Consider the following 18,105-nt stretch of genomic DNA (forward strand, 5'->3'; position numbering starts at 1 on the left):
TCTTGAGCATCTACTCTACCCATGTCTTGTGAGGGAACCACTGCAAGCTCTTCTCTTCTTACCTCCATCTAGGCAAAGAGAGCTCTTTCTTCAACCCCATATTCATGGAAGCATCTAGTGTGATGACATGGATGCGATGGATAGGCTAGCATGTGTTTTGTTGGATTCTTATATGCTTAATAATTTGCTTGCTTGAATAGATTTGAGTATATGTCTCTCCCTCTCATGAGCTTCTTCTCTACCCACCTCTTGTGTGAAAAATCCACTATGAAGCCTCTTCTCTTCTTGTAACAAGTAGGCAAAGATAGCTCTTCCTTAACCCCATCATATCCATGGAAGCATTCTGATGTGACAACAGAGTGAGGATGCGATGATGGACATGTAGGGAAGTTGCATTTACGACTATGAAAAAGTACCAAATGATCCTTGTTTCGACATAGGCTAAGGCGATCTCTTGTCTCGAATATATTTGGTGTTGCCAATGGGGACTACCCTAGGGTCCATTTCAAGCTATTGGAATCACCCAATATTGCTCAGTTTTGATTAGGGGACACACTTCGAAAAACATACAGTTTCAGATGTATTAGATTTGTTCATTTTTAATTTATTTTGAAGCTTGGTTGCATTAGGTCATTCTAGTTGCATACTTTGGAAGGAGAATCTCTCATTTCCTCGATTGGATTAGGTCATTCTAGTTGTATACTTTGGAAGAAGAATCCCTTGTTTCTTCCTTGGTCATTTTTTAAGCCTAATTTTTTGCAGTGAGCTAAGAAATAGCTTATAGCAATTACGATTAGGAATATAATCCACTCTAAAAGCATAAGCTACAAGCTCCATTTGGTATGGATTAGAGTAAGAAAGTTGTGATTTTTGGTCATGCATAGTAGAAATTGGTAGCTTAGAGCATGTAAAATCAACCAAAAACATCAAAAACTAATTACTCACTTACACAAACATCATTAATTAGAACCATGAATCTTAATCAACCCCATTCAAGTCCAAGAAACCATAAAAAAAGCTTCAAAAGCTAGGCCAAACTACCTCTCGAGTTAGGAGAGATGAGCCCACAAAAGAGTCTCATGAAAATCAGACCCGAGTCTACAAGGATATGATATGAATATGCAGATGTGAGACATGAGCTTGTATAGGCGAGACATGAGTCTCCATTTTTTCGTCCATTTCAAGCTATTACAATCACCCAATATTGCTCATCAATGTTGATTAGTGGGACACACTTCAAAAAACATACAGTTTCAGATGTATTAGATTTGTTTATTTTTAATTTGTTTTGAAGCTTGGTTGCATTATGTTATTCTAGTTGCATAGTTTGGAAGGAGAATACCTTATTTCATTGGCCATTTTTTAAGCCCAAGTTTTATGCACTAAGCTAAGAAATCGTTTCTGGCAATTATGATTAGGAGTGTAATCCACTCCAAAAACATAAGCTACAAGATCAATTCAGTATGGGTAAGAGTGTGAAAGTTGTGATTTTTGTTCAGGCATAGTAGAAATTGGTAGCTTAGAGCATGTAAAATCAATCAAATACATCAAAAACTAATTACTCACTTGCACAAACATCATTAATTAGAAGTAGGAATCTTAATCAACCCCATTCAAGTCCAAGAAACCATAAAAAAAGCTTCAAAAGCAAGGTCAAACTACCTCTCCGGTTAGGAGAGATGAGCCCACAAAAGAGTCCCATGAAAATTCTAGACCTGATTCTACAGGGCCATGATATGAGCATGCCGATGTGAGACGTGAGCTAACAGGCATGAGACATGAGTCTCCAGATAGGAGTTATAATTCTATAGAGATGTGACATGAGTATAGAGGTAGTTGACCCTAATAGTGTAAAATTACCTTGAAGGCTTGTAAGGCCACACCTTTCCATTGTAGACACTAGTGGTTGGGCCAAAGTTTCATCCAGTTATATCAAATCTGGAGCAGTAGAAACTTTTGATATTATTGAAACTGATTGGAACTGTTAAGTCTTCTCCGCTCTTGGAACTCGTGAACTGGTTAGAGCTATTGTATGTGCTAGCAATTCTGGGCCAATATCCTCCCCGCTTTTGTGCTCTTTTTAGTGATATCTTTGTCTATCAACAACTGAGTTCTACATTGAATATTTTGCTCATACAAAAACACTTCGTTCCTTTTTTTAAAAAGCAGATCTATTTCAAAACCTTGGCTCTTGCACTTGTCTTGAGTCATCAACTGTATGTCTCTCTTTGAACTCTTAAGCCATGAGCTCCAATACTTACAAAGAAATCCACAATGATATTTCTGTGTGCTTCATTGCTTCCAATCTTGCTATAGGCATTATTCTTCGCTAATCTACATCTACTATTTTAAGTCAAATTGCATCTACCATAAGCCTTGAGCTATGAAATTACATGAACAAGAAAGGACCACGACCGTTCTCCCCATTGTCAAAACCACCTCAGTCTTTTCAAAATAAGGTGGTGTTTTTTTATGATGAGGTCATTATCGATTGCATCACGACACTTATGTAAAAAATGATTGAAAAGTTGTGGAATTTGTTTTGTTGTTTTGAAGTCTACCTTGGATGCTATCACAAATGATGAGCTACAAAAACACATGATGCATGTGCCCATGATGTTGCTCTCACATGTATATAACGACGCATAGCAGACACATGAGGTTTACAACTCGAGAGCAAAAGTGTACACTCTAGTTAGTTTGGATGTTGGCGGTGCAAACATGAGAAGAATCTTATAATGGCCTTTCGTACTTGCCGCATCTCCTACAGTTTTGAGCCAATATTTTGATGTCTATTTGCTTCATAAATTCCCATGGAACTTTATGTAATGGATCGCACCTATATGCCTTTTGGGGTCGATCTCTTTTTCTTTATCTTCATCGAGAGATAGGCTAGCTTCTTTTTTTGGTATCTTAATGTGGATTGGGTAACTTATTATTTCGATATCTCAACAGTGGTTGCTACTCTTCCTTCATCTTCCACCTAATTCACAAGAGTCAACATGGTGGTTAGTAACTCCAAAAAAAAAAAATTCATTCCACTCATAAACCACTTCACCAGTTGCACTCGCCCGTCCTACCATAAGGCGCTTTACCAAAACAATAACAAATTTTATCTTTTGTTAAGACAATATTGGACTTTATGAAGCGGCTTGACTTTGAGCTTAATGCCAAATAGGGAAGTCACAAAAAATGTATATATCCTTGCTTAAGGCTAGAACTAGTGGCTTGGGACTATTTGTAAGTAGTGAATAGTAGTCATTTGTATTTAAATCATTTGTGACATTGAACCAGACACATTTGTCCCTTTGCAGGAGAATACTTGTGAGCTCTCCCTCTTCTTTACTCTCTTGCATGTGGTTTATTGGATTCTTAAATGTTCGATGGTTTGCTTGCTTGAATAAGTTTGCATGTAGGCTTCTCCATCTCATGAGCTTCTTCTCTACCCACCTCTTGTGAGAGAACCACTGCAAAGGCCCTTCTTCTCTTCTTATATGCTTGATGGTTTGCTTTCTTGAATAATTTTGATTGTAGGATTCCTCCTCTCTTGAGCATCTTCTCTACCCATGTCTTGTGAGGGAACCACTGCAGGCTCTTCTCTTCTTACCTCCATCTAGGCAAAGAGAGCTTTTTCTTCAACCCCATATTCATGGAAGCATCTAGTGTGATGACATGGATGCGATGGATAGGCTAGCATGTGTTTTGTTGGATTCTTATTTGCTTAATAATTTGCTTGCTTGAATAGATTTGAGTATATGTCTCTCCCTCTCATGAGCTTCTTCTCTACCCACCTCTTGCGTGAAAAATCCACTATGAAGCCTCTTCTCTTCTTGTAACACGTAGGCAAAGATAGCTCTTCCTTAAACCCATCATATCCATGGAAGCATTCTGATGTGACAACAGAGTGAGGATGCGATGATGGACATGTAGGGAAGTTGCATTTACGACTCTATGAAAAAGTACCAAATGATCCTTGTTTCGACATAGGCTAAGGTGATCTCTTGTCTTGAATATATTTGCTGTTGCCAATGGGGACTACCCTAGGGTCCATTTCAAGCTATTGGAATCACCCAATATTGCTCAGTGTTGATTAGGGGACACACTTCGAAAAACATACAGTTTCAGATGTATTAGATTTGTTCATTTTTAATTTATTTTGAAGCTTAGTTGCATTAGGTCATTCTAGTTGCATACTTTGGAAGGAGAATCTCTCATTTCCTCGGTTGGATTAGGTCATTCTAGTTGTATACTTTGGAAGGAGAATCTCTCATTTCCTCAGTTGGATTAGGTCATTCTAGTTGTATACTTTGGAAGAAGAATCCCTTGTTTCCTTGGTCATTTTTTAAGCCTAATTTTTTTGCACTGATGAGCTAAGAAATAGCTTATAGCAATTATGATTAGGAATATAATCCACTCTAAAAACATAAGCTACAAGCTCCATTTGAGTAAGAAAGTTGTGATTTTTGGTCATGCATAGTAGAAATTGGTAGCTTAGAGCATGTAAAATCAACCAAAAACATCAAAAACTAATTACTCACATAAACATCATTAATTAGAACTATGAATCTTAATCAACCCCATTCAGGTCGAAGAAACCATTAAAAAAGCTTCAAAAGCTAGGCCAAACTACCTCTCGAGTTAGGAGAGATGAGCCCACAAAAGAGTCTCGTGAAAATCAGACTTGAGTCTACAAGGATATGATATGAATATGCGGATGAGACATGAGCTTGTAGGCGTGACATGAGTCTCCATTTTTTCGTCCATTTCAAGCTATTACAATCACCCAATATTGCTCAATGTTGATTAGTGGGACACATTTCAAAAAATATACGGTTTCAGATGTATTAGATTTGTTTATTTTTAATTTGTTTTGAAGCTCAGTTGCATCATGTTATTCTAGTTGCATAGTTTGGAAGGAGAATCCCTTACTTCATTGGCCATTTTTTAAGCCCAAGTTTTATGCACTAAGCTAAGAAATCGTTTCTGGCAATTATGATTAGAAGTGTAATCCACTCCAAAAACATAAGCTACAAGATCAATTCAGTATGGGTAAGAGTGTGAAAGTTGTGATTTTTGTTCAGGCATAGTAGAAATTGGTAGCTTAGAGCATGTAAAATCAATCAAATACATTAAAAACTAATTACTCACTTGCACAAACTGTTGGAATTAGGGTTACAGAAAAGCACACAAAGCTTGGAGAAGAAGAAGCAAGAATGCACACAACACACAGTGTATTAAGTTGTGTCCATGTACAAAGATAAGTTAGCCCTAGAATGATGGGCGTATATACAAGCCAGGGGAAAAAACCTCCTAAGGAGGAAAAAAGTATCCCGACGGTCCTAAGTGTGTTCACACACATCACTGCCTATATATATGGCAACACAAACATCATTAATTAGAAGTAGGAATCTTAATCAACCCCATTCAAGTCCAAGAAACCATAAAAAAAAGCTTCAAAAGCAAGGTCAAACTACCTCTCGGGTTAGGAGAGATGAGCCCACAAAAGAGTCCCATGAAAATTCTAGACTTGATTCTACAGGGCCATGATATGAGCATGTGGATGTGAGACGTGAGCTAACAGGCGTGAGACATGAGTCTCCAGACAGGAGTCGTAATTCTATAGAGATGTGACATGAGTATAGAGGTAGTTGATCCTAATAGTGTAAAATTACCTTGAAGGCTTGTAAGGCCACACCTTTCCATTGTCCTATAAATATCTTTCTATCATACAATATGTATAGTAACAAATACTAAGGAAATTAATATCCTTTGTAATTATTAGAGCATTAAGTATATTGTCCAATCACCAGCCTTCTCAAGGATTTGGAATCCCACGCACTACTTGGAATATGTACCTAAGTGTGTCTATTTCATGAAAATTAAAATCTGAGAGATTTCATAAAAACATATGTGAGCCTAATCAGGCATGAGAGCCCAACGAGAGGCATGATGCCATATAGTTGAGTCTATTTCATGTAAAAAATGAGTGTGAGCTACCAGATATGAGTCTAACTATAGGCGTCAGTCCAGAGCATGAGGCATGGGCCCATAGACGTGACGTGAACCTAATAAAAAACAAGTTCAAAAATTCAAAAACACAAACTAAAAAAAAACATTTATTTTTCACACGTATTTGAATCCATTCAAACTTTTGCGCTCGATACTGATTCACCAAAGATAAATGCTTTAAAATGATAATCAAGTCCACTATATATGACATCAAAGCACACCTCCTTACACCCACCTAGCTTTCGGTCCCATCAAACGATCGGCACTCAAAAGAATGCTCCTCTGTTTATTAGAAGGCAAGACTTCTTTGTATCTAACTCAAACAACATGAGCAAATCATATGTAGACTTGGATGTGGAGGAATGGTGGAACCCGTGAAAACGAGAGGTACCATGGTCCTCACTAAAAAGCACCATAAACTTCATGAAAAAAGCATTAAACCGCCCCATCTTAAGGCAAAGCTCTAGTGAAGAAGCAGGAGCAATAGAACCATGACCATCACGGTTCGCTCCAGCCACGTGCTCAAGCCATGATGGATGTCACAATGTTTCAAACATTTTGTGTCGATCCTGAGTTGGGTTGGCCATGGCTAAGCATCTCAAAACCGATTGTTGTGGTAATCAAAACATGTCTTTTTTGCATTACCATCAGTAAGGGCGGGTAATTCACAAACCAGTTTGCAAGCACGAGTACCGCCTCTCGTAAAGGAATCCATTATGAAAGCTTCTTCACCCCCACGGAAGCAAGTTCGAGTTCCTCTCCATTTGGTCGAGAAACAGGAAATGTTGCAGAGAAAGGTAAAGAGCCAAATATAGGGACTACTTCCACAAGGGAAATCGCATAATATGTCCTCAATCACCGCACGAGCCGGTGACATAGGACCATTGGCATTAGAAATCACACAACCCAATCCCATGGAGCATGAAACACCAAACCCACATATTGAGGGTTTCATGCAATCATTCGCTTCTTACGTTTCACTACCATGTGAATATGTAGAAGGCATGCTAAGGATAGCTTTTGAAATGGAAAGAAGGGTTGTTTTAAGTCAAGAGCTTATCTTGCCTTGCCGAAGTATGTGTCGTTGGATCTTGCCTTAGAGCCGTTGCAATTGCCAACTTTCCTATGTGGGTGCACTAGCTCATTCGTCGTGTTTCACTCCATTGTCACACCGGAATGCTCCTTTCGCGATGGTTCTCTCTCACAAAAGGTGGGGGAAGAAGAAGCTAATCGAAGAGGAAAACCTACAATCACACCTATTCAAACAAGCATCCATCTAACATGTAAGAATCCAATAGCATGCAAGCAAGCAAGAAGAGAGAAGAAGAAGAGCTCACAAGTAAACTATTGCAAGGGAATGATTGTCCATTTCTTATTATCAAAACTGACTTATATAGAAATGACTAGTTCTCACACTAGGCGATCCAAACTTTAAAATGGTCCAACCTCTATTACAAGTCTTAAGAAACTATGTACACATAGTTCATAGACTTTCCCTATTTAACATTAGGCATAGGGGAAGGCTGCGTTATATGTTCCACCGCCATCTTACAAAGGACAAGTGTCCATTTTGCATGGGTAAGATGGCAAAGTGCCTTATGATATGCTAGACAGGTGAGACCATGTTAACCTACAAAGTGGTTAATATATCCCCCTTCCTAATGGTGACCGCATCCTCGCATCACCCAAGTCATGGTGAAGCTGTTGTGCATCATGATGTAAACAAGTGTGAATGGTCCAAGATACACCATGAAGTTGGCGCGCGGTCGAGGTTAAGTGGTATAGTTTAGGACCGATTTAGACAGTATGTCGAAGGAGCATGGAAAGTGATAGGCGATGGTGGCGAGTGTTACACGTGTAGTGTATGTATACTCGTGGTCTTTCTGGTGTGAATGGGCTCTTACACACGTGCACTTTCTACCGTGTTGTTGGGAAGGTTTTTTTCCCTTGTGACCACCCTCTTAGGTGGTGGTGCTTGAGTACCCTACTCGAGTACCCTATACAATATTGTACTTACACTTCTTACCTCTCTTCTCCTATCAAGAAGAAGAACTGTTTCAGCTCTCTTGCTTTCTATCACTAGGTATTCTATCTCTATAATCGTCGGACTTCTGATCGCTCGATTCATATTCAGGCACTCCGATCATCCATCCCATCGGAGGTCTAATCGATGATTCTTGGTTTTGCAATCGTCAGCGATTTCTGAAGTGTGATTGCAGCGATTCCAAAAGTCTGATCGCTCAATTTCAAATGCACAAGCGTCAGTGAGACTCCAGCAGTCTGCTCACGATTCCACAAGTCCGATCGTGAGCAATCAGACTCTAGAAATCTGGTGACTCCAGAAGTCTGACCGCAATTCCAAAATTTCAATCGTCAACAACTCCAGAATTCTCATCGTGATTCCAAAGTCTGATCGTTAGCGATTCCGGAAGTCTGATCATGATTTCAAAAGTCCGATCGCTAACAATTGTTGCAGAAACTTCAATCGGCGGTGATCCAACTCTTCAATAGCGATCCAACTCTCCGATCCAGCAATCCAACTATTCAACTTCGGTGATCCAACTCTCCAATCGCCGATTCAACTTATCTTCGATCAATGATTTCTCGAGTCTAATTGTGCAACGATTCATCAACTCTAATCATTCGATGTGCAATTCCTAGAGTTTGATCATGCAATTTTTGGAGTTCGATTGTCTAATTCCTAGACTCCGATTGTTTGATTCCTGCTAGCAGTTGGAGCAAATTTCCAGCCTGGTACTTGCTCTTATTCATACTTTGTTGCGTGCATTTGCAGTAGTATGTAGTTGTATGTTACCACAGCATAATGACACGAAATAGTAATTTGTTTGGCATGCTTACAGAAAAGGATAAGTTGGATGCCCCAACTATCCTATGTGTTCATACATGATGCGACATGTATTAGTGAAAAAACAACGTATTGGGTTCAGAATTGCATCCTCTCTTTTAAGAGTACCATCTAAGACTACCAATGCTTTAAGTACATTGTCTGCTTTAGTTTCTCTTGCACTTCTCTCACAAGAGCAAGCCAAGTGGGTTGGAAAGGATGCACATGCAAATGTATCATGCAAGAGGTACATCATCCCGCATATCAAGTCATGTCCTTCGGCCAAATAGGCATAGGATGTACTTGCTTTGTTATATATCAGGTGCACAATGAGGCGCGTGTGGCTTCTCTTGAAAAAATTAGAGACAGAAAACATGTTAGAGGGTGATTCAGTTAGTTACATCATGAGGATCAAAGACCTCAAGGAGCAGCTAGTAAACATAGAAAAGATCATTCCGACAGTTCGCTTGTATCCATAGTTCTTGGTGGATTACTGGATTCTTTTCAAAACTTTGCTACTACCCTCCGTTTGGTTGCCAAGAGCAATGCAAACTTGTACTCCTTTGATAAGTTGGTGTCCTTATTACTACAGAAGCAATAGTCCCAAGTAAATTGGTCATGCATGATCACCATAGAAGTGCTGAGATCACCTCTTGGGTATTTCTTGGGCATAGAAGTGGTGAGATCACCTCACAACATTTTGTTGTTACAGAGGCAGTATGTTTGGACATGTTGTACAAGTATGATATGACACGTTATAAGCCTATTTTAGTGGCATTGAAGTAGAACACAAAGCGTTCTGTAGATACAAGTGAGCTTTTGGAGGACCCCACTATGTGCACACGCATAGTAGGTAGCTTAATCTACATGACCATTACTAGGCTAGATTTGAGCTATACAATTAGACTTAAGAGTCCATTTATGATGCAGGCCCTTAGGAAGCCACACTTGGATGTGACTAGACGGATCCTCTGGTACATAAAGTCCACAGTTGTTACGGACTTTTCTATGAGATTGGCATAGAGATACATCTACATTAGTACACAAATTCTGATTATGCTGGTAGAGAACAAATAAATGATCTACCAGTGACTTTATGTTTTCTTTTAGGAGTGCTGCTATGAGTTGGAACATCAAGAAACAACCCATTGTTGCTTTGTCAAGTGATGAGGCAGAGTACAGGAGGGGTGCTGCTATGGCACCTAATGATGTAGCTTAGTTTTAGAAGCTACTTAGTGATATGGGTATGACTGTGGATATAGCCATTATCATTTATTGTGACAACATGAGTAGCATATACAGCTGGCTAGTAACCCAGTATACTATGCTAGAATTATCACTTTGTGAGGGAGAAGGTTCTAGCAAGTGATGTAGATATGGTATATGTCAGCACAAAGAATCAGGTGGCTGATATCTTCACAAAGCTCCACAAGTTTAGGAGCTTACTTGGTGTGCATTGTGTGGAGTTAAGCTTGATGGGAGCTATTGAGATATCAAGCTCAACTAGTGCTGCGGACATTGATGACCCACCTAGGTAAAAGCATTTGCACTTATGTCATTGGCACGATTGGTGAGATTATGATTGATATGCCGTGTGATAGCCATATTTGGATTACTAGAGTATGGCATAGCTATAGCACCAACTCATGTAGTCAAGTTCACATAATGGACCGACCATTGTAAATTATAGTAGGACAGTACTTGCCCTTACAGTATGTACTCTTATCTCTTTATGTTAATGGTTGTAGAGAAGAGAAAAAGATAGAATAAAATCTAGCCATCCATCTCTCTCTCTCTCTCTCTCTCTCTCTCTCTCTCTCTCTCTCTCTCTCTCGTGTGTGTGTGTGTGTGTGTAGGAGCCTTATGCTACCAAAGAGGATTTCAAAGATGTTTTGGAACAAATTACATATTAGAGATCTGGTGACTTTTTATGTCATCAAGTAGGGTTTTCTAAAGATGCAAACCCAGGTTGTGTGTGACACAAGGAATTGAGGCCAAGGTAATGGAAGAGTGCCATGTTCCTTCCTACATGGGGCATAGAGACACCTTGACTACACTTCAAGCTTTGGAGAGCTGCTTCTATTGGCCGACTATGAGAAAGGACATATATATACCTAGATGAATCCAGGAACGTGCCCAAATTCACCTTATAAGAAAGTACAATTTATAACCTCATGGTAGTCATCCACAAGACAATAAACCATCAACTCCATCATGCATAGTAGAATCTAGATACTACGACATCCCCACTAACGTTATTAGTGCCCAATAGTGGGTGTAGAACTTGGTATCAATATATGCTCCCACACACACACACACCCACCCACCCCACGCGCACACAGAGCATACACTCATACAAAGGTTTGTGTATTGAGTTTCTGTCAAAGCTCCGGAGATACAGGGCAGACTCAGCCATAATGAAGCCTAGCACCAAGGATCATAACAAATAGAAAGAATTATTACAACAAAAAGGTAGTTGATAGGGCATATGCACCACTAAAGATAGAAAGAATTAACACAATATCAACTGGCTGCAACTTGGACGAAAACTTCACAATGTGAAATTTGCATGTCCGCTAATATAGCATAAAGATATACCTAGATGAATCTAGGAATGTGCCCAAATTCACCTTATACGAGAGTGCAACTTATAACCTCATGGTAGTCATGTGCGTACAGCAGATGCTGCACATGAAGTTTGGAAGGCATTTGCAGATCTCTACGAGATTAAGTCTCCGGGTCAGATTTTGGCGTTGGAAAAGCAGCTTATGAACTTATCAATTTCCTCCTTTCCATCTTTATCTGCTTTCATCTCGAAGATGAAAGATCTCCGGGACGAGCTTGCTGTTTATGGCAAGGATATCTCTACAGAGGATATGGCTATTCGGCTCCTCTCCAAGCTTCCAGAGAGGTTTGATGCTTATTTTCAGTCTCTTGTTTCTTCTCCTCGTCCTATTCCAGTTACTTGGGAGGAAGTTCTTCCCTCCATTATGCAGATTGAGTCTCACTTTGAGGAGCGGACTGGCACCTCTGGTGGTTCTGATGGAGCTTTGGCTGCACGAGATAAAGGGAAGAATCAACAGAAGAAAGGGAAAGGGAGTTCTGACAAGAACTCCAAGGATAACGACAAGGATAAAGACAAAAGCAAATCTTCTAAAAACAAGGACATTGAGTGTCATTATTGTGGCAAGAAGGGTCATAAATCGCCCCAATGTCACAAGAAGAAGCGGGATGAAGAAGCAAAGAACTCTTCCTCTACAGCGGTGTCTCATACCAAGGAGGAGGATGGTATTCTTCTATTAGCAGGTACTCGTCGTATACTTGCTCTTGTGACTTCTCAGTCGCGGTCGTGGATTGTGGATAGCGGTGCTACTGAGCGGTGCTACTACTCACATGACACCCCATCGAGATTGGTGCCGGTGCATGGACATGGCACCATCCCCATCTTCCGCTCTTCCGAGGACAAGAGGTACTTCTCTGACGTTCTGTACATTCCAGATTTGGCATTTAACCTTTTGTCAGTGAGTGCTCTTACAGCTCAAGGTGCGGAGGTGATCTTCTCTCGTTATGAGATTACCCTTCGTGATAAGGAGACTGGTAGCATCTTGGCTCAGGGAGTCCAAGATAGTGGTCTGTACAAGTTGACCGCTTTGCTTTCTTCTAGTTCTTCTTCTGCTCTTTGGCATGCTCGGTTTGGCCATTTGAGCTATCAGCTTCTACAGTGAGCTTCGAAGGACGGGTTGGTTAAAAGTTTACCGACCATCAAGGCTCCATCTTCTGCTTGTTTCTCTTGTTTACAAGGGAAGCAACACCGAGCTGCCTTTTTGAAGGAGGCGACACACAGATCTTCGACATCACTTGCTCTCATTCAGGTAGACTTATGTGGTCCTATGAGTACCACGTCTTTGAGTAAGGCGTTGTACATGCTCGTGATGATGGATGACTTTTCCAGATATACTTGGGTTTTCTTTCTGAAGACCAAGGATGAGGCTTTTCAGCACTTTTGTGATTGGAGAGTTGAGGTGGAAAAAGAGACCGGTCACTCGGTCAAGGCTCTCAGGACTAACGGAGGGGGTGAGTTTACATCCCAGGAGTTTCAGCAATATTGCAAGACCCATGGCATTCGGAGACAGCTTACTACACCATATACTCCATCACAGTATGGAGTTGCAGAGAGGAAGAATAGGACCATTATGGAGATGGCCCATGCTATGCTTGAGCATTCTTCATTACCTCTACGTTTTTGGGCGGAGGCGGCTTCCACTGTTGTCAACATTCAGAACAGGTCTCCTACTGCTGCTCTTCCCGATAAAACTCCATATGAGGCTTTCCATGGTGAGAAGCCCTCCGTTGTTCATTTCCGGATATTTGGGTGTTCGGCGTATGTTCATGTGCCTAAGGAGCATCGCTCCAAGTTGGACTCGAAGTCTCAGCGCATGACTTTTCTCAAATACAGCACTGTGTCCAAGGCATATCGTCTTTATGATCCTCAGGCCCGCAAAGTTGTTGTGAGCTGTGATGTGGTGTTCGATGAGACTCCTACATCTTCAGAGGGGGGTGGTGAGCTTCTTCTTCCTCCACCTCCGTCTCTACCTCCTCCTCCCTCTGCTTCTTTTACACCTCCAGCTGTGGATTCTCAGTCAAATGATGATGACTCTACTCCTCCTCCAGCGAGTTCGAGCAAATCTGTGCTTGGATGGTACTATCATTCTGGGTTACGTGAGCTTCCTTCTACTCCTCCGCCTAGTTCTCTCCGGCGATCCAAGGGTTATGCTCAGTGCCCTAGAGTCGACTTCGATGTAACCTTCACTCCGACGACCTGGATGACTACCATTCGCACCGTTCTTGCTCTTGCAGGTCATCATAGATGGCCCGTTTTCCAGATGGACGTCAAGTCGGCTTTCTTGAATGGAGAGCTTACACACGAGGTTTATGTTGCTCAGCCACCGGGATTTGTTGTTCCAAGCAAACAAGATCAGGTGTACCGACTGAAGAAGGCTTTATATGGTCTGAAGCAGGCTCCGCGAGCTTGGTACCAGCGGATTGATGAGTTCTTTCAGAAGCTCGGCCTACGACGTTCTCATGCAGATTTGAACCTTTATATCCTCCTTGAGAGGGGTTTGATTGTTATCATTGTGGTCTATGTTGATGACCTCATCTTTACAGGTTCTTATTCTGTGAGGATCCGTTCAGTCATGGATGCTTTGGAGACAGAGTTTGAGATGACAGATCTTGGCCTTCTGCATTATTTTCTTGGCTTTGAGATTTAACAAACCTCGAAGGGCATTTTTTCTGTCAACAGAAGTACACATGGGAGATTCTTGACAGATTTTAGATGACTGGATGCAGACTAGTATCTTCTCCTATGGATACTAGTGAGAAGCTCTCTACTTGATGCTTCTCCAGGGATTGATCAAGGACAATATCGGGTTCTGGTCGGTTGTTTGGTTTGGTTGACCTACTCCCAATTGGACATATGTTTCGCAGTCAGTTTATTGAGCTCTTTCTCATCCAAACCCCATCACAGCAGCATTGGCGGTGTGCTCTCAGAGTTCTCCAGGGATTGATCAGGGACAGTATCGCATTCTGGTCGGTTGTTTGGTTTGGTTGACCTACTCTCGATTGGACATATGTTTCGCAGTCAGTTTATTGAGCTCTTTCTCATCCAAACCCCATCAGCAACATTGGCTGTGTGCTCTCAGAGTTCTTCGGTACTTGCGTGGCACTCTGGACTTTGGCATCTTCTATGGCCAAGGATGCACTCTTGTTGGATGGTCTCATTCAAATTGGGCTGGAGATCCAAATACTCGACGTTCGACCACTGGTTGTGTTTTTACACTCCGGTCTGGAGCCATTTCATGGCACAGTAAAAAACAACCTACTGTGGCACTTTCCTCTACAAAGGCGGAGTACCATGCGGTTTGTTATGCTACATGTGAGGCGATTTAGTTGCAAAGATTATTGGAGGAGTTTGGATGTCCTCCTACCGGATCTACTCTTCTTTGGTGTGACAATCAAAGTTGCATCACCATCGCCAAGAACCCTATGTTTCATGCTCGTACGAAACACATTGAGATACAGTATCACTATGTTCGTGAACGGGTTCTTGCTGGTGATTTGCGTTTGGAGTATTGTCCTTTAGCGGAGAATGCTGCAGATTTGTTCACCAAGCTGGTTTCTCAGGCTTCCTTGGCTCCTCATCTTCGGCTTCTCGGAGTTTGTTCAACATCTGGTGCTAAGAGGGGGTGTTAGCACATTCATCCCCAGTTTCTGCCCATTTCTGGTGTCCTTTTGGTCCCTTTTGCATGGCCCTTGATTGTGGGCTGGCCACCCCTATTTTACATATTTTTTTGGGATTTCTCCCAGCCTCTATGGTTTTTTCCCAGTCGGCCAGCATATGTAGCTCCAGTCGGCCAGCTCTCCCCACCTATAAATAGGTGGGCTGGCCTCTCACATTTTCATCTTGCCTAGTCTTTCTTTTGCTCCCTCACTCTTGCTTGGGACTAATTTGCTTCAGTATATTCACCATAGTTGCTCCATATCACTCTCTCTTTTGCACTCTCTATTCAGCACACTCTAGTGCCCTTTTGCTTCCGCTCTGTGCACTCTTTCATTATATACCTAGATGAATCCAAGAACATGCCCAAATTCACCTTTTAAGAACGTGCATGTTATATACTCATGGTAGTCAACCCACAAGACTATATAACTATCAACTCCATTATGCATAGTATGGACTAGATACTACAACATCCCCACTAACGTCATCAGTGCCCAATAGTGGGTGTAGAACTCTGTATCAAGATATGCTCTCACACACACACTCCACACACACACACACACACACACACATAAGAGCACATATTCACACAAAGCCCTTCGTACAACAGTCTAGTTAAAATCAAGGACTGAATACTGTCTGTATAGTAAAAAGCTTGCTGCGCAGTTGTACTAAGTAGAGAAAAAAGTCACCTCTTCCCCTTGGAGTGGATGGCCAACCCTCATCTTCCCTAAAAGCTCTGAGCAACATGAGGACCTCATCCTCATCATACAGACGCTTTCCTCCACGTCCTGTCATTCCCCAACCGCTACTCCAGCCAAAGCCCCGACCACCCCGTCTCGAGCCAAAACGGGGGGCACGAAACCAACCTGCTAGAGTGGGATACACAAATCTGTAGCTTGCTTGCTAATACAAGAGAAGAATGGAGCTAAGTCAACAGCCTACCTTCACCTCTTCCTGTCTGTCCTCTCGCTTGACCCAAATAATCTCCGTGTGTACTCCATCTGTCAAATCTGCCCTTCTGTGATGGCCTTGTGAGAGAGACTTTTACCTTAACCTAAAACAAAAAGGACCTGGCATTAAAATCCTGCCTCAAAGCTGCCACTTCGCTTTTGCTTTATGTAAAAAAACATTTCGTATTTTTTGTCTTACTTTTCTGTCTCCATCAGGCAGTTCTACTTCGTGAAAAGTTTCAGCGCATGCCAACGCACACTCCCGACTAGCAAAGTTAACAAAGGCAAAGTCCTTCCTCTTTGCAAACGGCATGTTCCGTGCAAAAACAATGCACTCAATTTCACCGAATTTCCCAAAGCTTTGCTTCACTTTGTCATCGGTGCAATTTGATGGCACACCATCCACAAAAACAGACTTCACCTGGACACACAAAAACACACAAGCAAGATGAGAACCTGTACAATGCCTGATCTGCTCAAAAGTCCGGCAAAGAAGGAAAAACTTCAATTAATTGGAGGTAATTGCACCTGAGACGTGCCTGAAACATCAGGCTCATTCAAGGGCTGGGCCCATGCAACCTTTGGAGGCCTGTCGTAGCCAAACATAACCCCTGGACACTGCAGGCGTTGAAAAGCATTCACTGCATCATAATGGGTTGCCAACTCCAGAAAAGCATACCCACGGTTCAATGCTTCATTTTGAGGGTCCGTTATCAAAGTTAAGTCTTCAATACCATCAATTCCATACTCCTGAAGCTTTTGAAGGACCTGAAATTAAAAACACACACCGATAGTTATGAGGTTCTGCTAGACCCTACACCCAGCATTTCCACCAAGCCCTGCACTCAGCACTCAGCACTCAGGCTGAAAGGCCAAACCTCTGAGGATCTCCAATCTCTTGATATATTGCTGATAAACAAGGTGTCATTATCTTGATTGGGCAGCACACCACATTCTTTCCCCCGAATCTGCAAAGATTGCATGAGGATTAACCAAAAGCTTACTTTATCTCTATGCTGCAGGCATAGATTTCCAGAGCACACATACACGCTGCTGCTGGGTGATCAGCAAAACTGCCAGATTAGAGCCCCCCCCAAAAAAAAAAAAAAAATAAAAATAAAAAAAAATCTACATGCAAGCTCCACTTGACGTACAAAAACCACACTTGGGATGTTCTTGCCTAACTACCTGTGTAACAGCAAATTCAGTCACAGCTCGCCCTGCCTGTTCCGCATTTCCAAACCGGACGAATGCATATCCTTTGTTTTTACCAGTCATTGGGTTCATCATCAGGCGCACCTCCACAACATCACCCACCAGCTTGAAAGCAGATCTCAGATCATCTTCAGTAACATCTTTGTCAAGACCACCAACAAAAACTTCTAGCTTCTTCCTCTTCTTCCTCTCCGTGACAGGCCTTCATTCCACAGTGTCTGCATGATGATCCTCCCCGCCCTTTGCACCCTCTTCCTCTTCCACATCATCTTCATATTCTGGCTCCTCTTCAAGATCTGCTTCTTGGTTGTCATAAAGTTGCATTTCTTCATCAGCTGTATCCATTGAGATCCACATTCTTCAAGCTCAGCTGTATCCATTGATCCACATTCTTCAACCTCATTGGCTTCAACAGACTTAACCTCTTCTTTAAAGTTGTCCTCAGAAACTGATTCTGCTTCTTTGGCCTTCTGACCATTGCCTGCATCAGAAGGCATTTCACTGGTTATCTCCAAAACTACCTCTTTATGCTGCTTAGGATCCTTTTTCACCTCTTTTGTGGTGCCTTTCCCTTTGATAACATCTTTTCTCACCCCTTTTTGTTGCTTTTCTGGTGATAAGCTGGCTGCCTTGGTCCCTTTTGCAGGAGGATTCTCGGCAGTTGAGTCTCTCCCCGTAGCAGCCACCTGATGCTTTATAGCTTCCTTCTCAGCATTAGAATGTTTTTCCACCGCATCCGTTTCGCTTGAAGCTTTCAAAAGTTCAGTAGCAGGGAGGGCTGCACAAGTGACACTTTTCTTGGG

General features: G+C 41.8%; 1 protein-coding gene across 1 annotated transcript; it reads right to left on the minus strand.

Moving 5' to 3' along the window:
• Nucleotides 1-15,556: 15,556 nt before the first annotated feature.
• Nucleotides 15,557-17,783, minus strand: LOC147637931 (uncharacterized). Its single transcript, XM_086799773.1, has 6 exons — nt 17,276-17,783; nt 16,966-17,055; nt 16,616-16,855; nt 16,287-16,508; nt 16,080-16,191; nt 15,557-16,003 (listed from the first exon to the last, which is right to left on the minus strand). Exons 1-6 carry the CDS (start codon nt 17,375-17,377, stop codon nt 15,756-15,758), a joined length of 1,014 nt encoding a protein of 337 aa, XP_086655899.1. The 5' UTR covers nt 17,378-17,783; the 3' UTR covers nt 15,557-15,755.
• Nucleotides 17,784-18,105: the final 322 nt, after the last annotated feature.

Source organism: Cibotium barometz, chromosome 6 (assembly GCF_041138505.1).
Source record: "Cibotium barometz isolate CiBa-2024 chromosome 6, ASM4113850v1, whole genome shotgun sequence".
Taxonomy (NCBI): Eukaryota; Viridiplantae; Streptophyta; class Polypodiopsida; order Cyatheales; family Cibotiaceae; genus Cibotium; species Cibotium barometz.

Coding starts and splice junctions, on each gene's coding strand:
- LOC147637931 (XM_086799773.1), bottom strand. CDS start 17,377: ATGATGAACCCAATGACTGGTAAAAACAAAGGATATGCATTCGTCCGG. Junction 17,056..17,275: donor CTGAATTTGCTGTTACACAG/GTAGTTAGGCAA, acceptor CAATCTTTGCAG/ATTCGGGGGAAAGAATGTGG. Junction 16,192..16,286: donor TGCCTGATGGAGACAGAAAA/GTAAGACAAAAA, acceptor TTTTTGTTTTAG/GTTAAGGTAAAAGTCTCTCT.